The sequence below is a fragment of the Poromitra crassiceps genome (genome assembly GCF_964638095.1).
Source record: "Poromitra crassiceps genome assembly, chromosome: 15".
NCBI classification, from domain to species: Eukaryota; Metazoa; Chordata; class Actinopteri; order Beryciformes; family Melamphaidae; genus Poromitra; species Poromitra crassiceps.
The window spans coordinates 7,632,526-7,638,030 of record NC_139634.1 but is presented as its reverse complement, the minus strand read 5'-3'; the positions used below and the strand labels follow the sequence as shown (position 1 = coordinate 7,638,030).

The 5,505-nt window shown below is 46.0% G+C and overlaps 1 protein-coding gene across 1 annotated transcript; it reads right to left on the bottom strand.

Annotated features, from left to right (window-relative positions):
- Positions 1 to 2,991: 2,991 nt before the first annotated feature.
- Positions 2,992 to 4,976, bottom strand: LOC310789990 (olfactory receptor 2M4-like; the record flags this gene model as incomplete). The annotated part of the gene is made up of 2 exons (XM_083651712.1): positions 2,992 to 3,591; positions 4,761 to 4,976. 2 exons carry the CDS (start codon positions 4,974 to 4,976, stop codon positions 2,992 to 2,994), a joined length of 816 nt encoding a protein of 271 aa, XP_083507838.1.
- Positions 4,977 to 5,505: the final 529 nt, after the last annotated feature.

Here is a 5,505-nt window from a genome sequence, read left to right as displayed (position 1 = left end):
CTTTGCCACTTTTCAACCATAGCTCTATCAATCTGAAGTCAGGATATAGTGTGGAAAAACGTTTTTTTTTTAAACTAATCTCTATCTCTGGGCCGTGGCTTCAGGATCTGCTCTACCTCCTAGAAGTCACTGGTTCTAGGAGGTAGAGCAGATCTTGCTCGCTTGGCTCTTAATGGAACTACAGAATGTGAACTCGCCCGCATCCACGGGGAATCAGATGGAGAGCATTAACGAGCCACACCAGCTGGCGGGGGCGGAGTTTCGGCCAGCAGATCAACGGGGAGCTCTCGGCGCAGTAAACATGGAAAGATCTAAAAGCCACCCTCCAGTCAGTTTTGTCATTTTTAAGATATTTTCGTGTAGCTGTGTTTTTCCCTGCTCTGCTAATTAGCCAAAGTGTTTTGCGCCACTGTATTTTGTTGACAAATAGCCTTATTTTGGGCTGAAAGTCTTAACATATAGCTCTTAGTAAAAACGGGTGCTGACGTCAGACATTGTTGTCTAACGAGTGACGTGTCATAGATAAATACAATATTTAATACTACAGTAAATACCATCTGCCGTTAGCTTGGTGTTAGCCTACGTTTGCCAAGTGTTCACCAGGCTCAAAACGCAGCGATAGTCACTTTTAACCCATTGATACCTGATGCAGCATTTGTGTGTGTTAAGACCGCGAACCGTGCAATGCGGTTCGCGGGCTTAAAGGGATACACACACAAATGAGGGATATATACGCAAATGCTGCATCAGGTATCAATGGGTTAACCAGTTCAAGTTACGCTCTTTCCATATATTTTCCATATAAGCCACCAGCTTTCATATCTGTTGGCTGGTTGTTGATATTTATAACAATATTGTGGCTTCTAGACAAGCATTTTGCGGAGATGGAGGCAGCCATACTGTTTCCGGTCTACCGCCTGGAATGGAGACAAAGATCGTATATTGAAGGCAGGAGCGAGGCTCTTCTCCTTTTTGGACAACAGTGCTCCAGCCATGATGTTGCTGTGGAACAAGGTATACGCCTTCAGTTCTTCTTACCAATAGACGATCTTTGGCGCAAATGATGACGTGCTTTGTTACAGCGCGCGCGCGCGCACATGGACGTTTTCATAGAACATCAATGTTGTACAGGTAGGAAAAACTGACCGGAGGTGGGGCTTTAAACATTGTTATCATCTGCATATACAGTACTAGTACTCACATTGTAATGATGCAAAGCTGGTTGAAAATTGGCAAAGTAGCCCTTTAAATGATCAGTGCCTGCCTGAATATGGGAACAAGCACAATTACCTTATAATACAATGCTTTGCTTTATAATGGGGTTGAACTGTGCTTAGGCCTGTTTGGTCCATGGAGGTAGTCTGTCTACACTTACAGTGCCTGTGTTTCCTATGTCAGCTCCTGTATAACTGTGTCTTTCCAGAGAGGCGTCGGTTTCAAATGTGTGCAATGCGTCGTCATGTGAGCCGTTGTTTAAAAAGCGCTGGTCATGGTTGCTCGTCTCCATGGTAATAGTCATGCTTGGGCAGTGCTGCCCGTGTATCTGTGCCTGTGCCTCTTAATGGGGCGATCGTCACAATCGGACCCACAGCCCCCCTCCCCGAATCTTTAAAATACCGTGTGTTCATGTATTTTTCCAACTTGTACTGGGTATTCATCCTTCCTTTGTGTATATTTTCTCCTCCGTATTCGTGAGTGTTTTGTACAATATATAGCAATTGCATGGGAAGATATTATAGAGTATATCAATATTTAAGGTACAGATTAAAGGTCTTTAAGCGGTTTGTCCTGTCCGTTTTCTTTTATACAGCAGCCTATATTTTTGTCATCTTTATGATACTTGGGCATCCCTCGTCTAGCCAGCAGTTATCAATTTAAGTGTTTGACCATCATCATGACTCATCGTTTCTTTTTAAATATCAGCACAGCTTTCTCTCATTCTACTGCCACCAATAAAACACATTGTTTGCTTTTGAACTACAAGTGGATTACAGCGGCCATGCTGCCTGCCCACAGCATATTGACACAGCTATCCTTTCATAGTCTAGTCATTTCAAAATGTAATACAATAAACATGTGGAAAGGCAAACAGTTTTGAACACAAAGACAGTGCTCTCAGCATCCAGGCAATGTACAGAGCAGCTCTCCTTGGTGATTCTCCCTTTGCAGCCTGTAACCAAGTCTGGTTGCCGACTTGGCTCCTACGTGCAGCCTGTAACTAAGGCCATGTTCAGACTAGGGGGCCAAATCTGATTTGTGAACTTTAGTGACCTATTAATGACTCTATCCAGATTGGTCTTATGAGTCTGGACGCGCCAAGTCTGATTTGTGTCACTTGTCCCAAACCACATATGGAGGTCTGGACACACAGATCTGACTTGAACACTTGCCCAAATCAGATTTGTGGCAGTGCGGACACACTCCCAAATGAGATTTGGGAAACCAATCAAGATAATGATGGTTAATGACTTTAGCAGCAAATCGGATTTGCCTGTAGTGTGAACATGGCCTAAGTCTGGTTGCTGACTTGGCTCCTACCTGTAGAGTTAGTTACAGTGTAACTGACTCTGGTTGTTGACTTGGCTCCTACACGCAGCCTGTAGAATAACTAACTCTGGTAACCAGAGTTAGTTGTTGTTGACTTAAGGCCATGTTCACATTACAGGCAAATCCGATTTGCTGCTAAAGTCATTAATCATTATCTTGATTGGTTTCCCAAATCTGTTTTGGGAGAGTGTCCGCACTGCCACAAATCTGATTTGGGCAAGTGTTCAAGTCGGATCTGTGTGTCCAGACCTCCATATGTGGTTTGGGACAAGTGACACAAATCAGACTTGGAGCGTCCAGACTCATAAAACCAATATGGATAGAATCATTAATAGGTCACTAAAGTTCACAAATCAGATTTGGCCTCCTAGTCTGAACATGGCCCAATTGGTTGTTGACTTGGTCCCTAATGCGCCGCAGCCTGTAGAGTTAGTTACAGTGTAACTAAGTCTGGTTGTTGACTTGGCTCCTACGCACAGCCTGTAGCATCCTCTGCTGCAGCTCCCGCGAGCGGTATCCATAAACCAGAGGGATAAGCGAGATGCCCAGGTTGTAGATGGCCGTGGCTGCTATGTCTAGACCGTCACCGTGCAGGTAGCCGGGGATCAGGTAGCTGTCCATGATCAAGGGAACTGAATAGAAGAGGATCTGAGCCGCCTGGAGGGTCAGGGTCACGTAGGCTCTCTTGGTGCAGTGTGTCCCGCCTCGTATGTCCCAGCAGAGCAGGAAGTAGCATCCCAGAATGGTCAGGTAGCAGGCGGGGAACACCACAGCGCTGCCCACGGTGCAGAACAGCAGCAGCGCCGAGTTCCCAGACAGGCAGGGGGCGAGGATGATCGGGCGGCAGCGAGGGAGCGAAGCGTTGATCTGCAGGGTGTACAGGCCCACACTCAAAGCCACACAGCCAAACGTCAACGACAAGGTCCATATGGCTACCACAGCTGCTCTCTTCCTTTGAGGACGCACCAGCCGGTTGTAGTGCAGGGGACACCTGATCGCCACACAGCGGTCCACAGCCAGCGCCGTGCTCAGGAACAGGTCCGCCTGTGGGCAAAGTCGAGACATTAAAGTGAGAAGCAAGTTAGCCTTTGGCTTTGGCTGCTCTCTGCCACTTTAACCCATTGATACCTGATGCAGCATTTGTGTGTGTATCCCTTTAAGACCGCGTCACGCAGTCTTAAACACTAATAAGGGCCTTTTCGACACAAAATGGCCCCCGTGAGAAGGGTCTATTTAAACATGATTGATGTCAATCACGACAGCCAAATGTACCAGTTTCCATCAAATTACTGTAGCAGTTGCACTTTAGAGTGGTCTTCGGTTAATATGACATGGGACCAGACCTCTTCTTTTATCCCTAATATAATATACAGTACAGCCCTCTGGGTCTGAAGGTAGAACGGTGTAATAGGCCATTTACACCTGGCACTAACATGCGTTTTCTGTGATCAGATTGCAATCAGATTGTGTTCTATCACTTGAAATGCCAGGTGTAAACACCCCCAAAACGCATTGAAGAAGGATTGCAATCTGATCGGCCAAACCATTGTGATAGTATATTATTTTCTATTACACCATCTCCGGAGGTGGTCAGGGATGCATTGTGTACACATTGAACACAAGTGTAAATGCAATGTGTCCTCTCAATCTGGATACAGCAACTTTATGCGGATTGAGAGGACAACCATTTCTGCAATCTGATTGAAATCAGATTGCAGACAATGCATGTTAACGCCAGGTGTAAATGGAATCAGGCTGAAGTGATAAAATACAATCTGATTGCAATCTGATGGCAGAAACCACATCTTAACGCCAGGTGTAAATGGCCTCTATGAAATAACACCGTGTAGCCACAGAAAGAAGGATTGCACCAGTGTAATCAATGCACTACAAACCAATGAGCAGGCGTGGGTGACGGCACAGAAGACCAGACACTGGGCCACAGGTATACTTTGATTGTAGATTAGAAGAACTGCCTTGACTGTCCAGAACAGCAGCTGAAATTGTAATTATGGTCATTTAGCTCCCCGGTCAAAGGGCTTACTCTCATCCCAAATGATTTTCAATGAAGACATACGGCGTGATATGCTCTCATGAAATGTTGAAATCAAATGGGAATTCAAACCGAATTCTAATCGAGTACATCGGATCATCTCAAACACATGCACTGCTCCAGTGTTTGAACTTGGGGATAGTGTGTGCAGCAGACCGACCTGCAGGTTGTCACAGCAGAGGAGGTGCGTGAGGAGGAGGAAGCGTGTGTGTCTGAGGAGCGACGGAGAGCGGGTGATGGCCAGGAGCAGGGGAACACTGAGGCAGGTGTTGAGGGTAAAGCTCACACACAGGCTGACCAGCTTGACCAGGTGGTAGATGCTGGAGTCCATCTGTGTCTGGGCCTCCAGTGCCGTCACATTGCAGTTGGTGTCCATGACCTACACAGCTTTCTCTGAACAAGACGTGCCCAGAGAGTCGTCTTCCCTAAATGGAAATAAATAAAACATCATTCTTGGGCAAAGAAACCATCTGAAGTGTCTTTATGGAGGCTAGAAAAATAGAGCTTACCCTTATCTCGAAAGTCCAATCAATGTGGCACTCACCCCTCAGATGTGTTTCTTCTTGTTCATCTCAAACAAGACGTGGCACAGCAAACGCGTACAGTAGATGATGTGTTCAGGGGTTAAAGCGAGAGGATTTGCGAGCGTGAAAAGTTGTCCAGGAGGAAATCTTTACAACCTATTGAATTGAGTATGATATCAAAGTATAACTGCCCTATGTCTGAAATCGGGCATGGTGCCTGAGAACATTAAGTCCTGCGCTTTCAACCTGATTGCTGAATCTCCCTGTGATGTGTGCCAGCTTTATAGGCTGTCCATTTGCTCAGCTTCACCCTGTCAACGAGTCCAACCTCACACCTAAAAGCTCATCCTTGGGGACAGTGGTGTGTCAACAGCTAGTGTT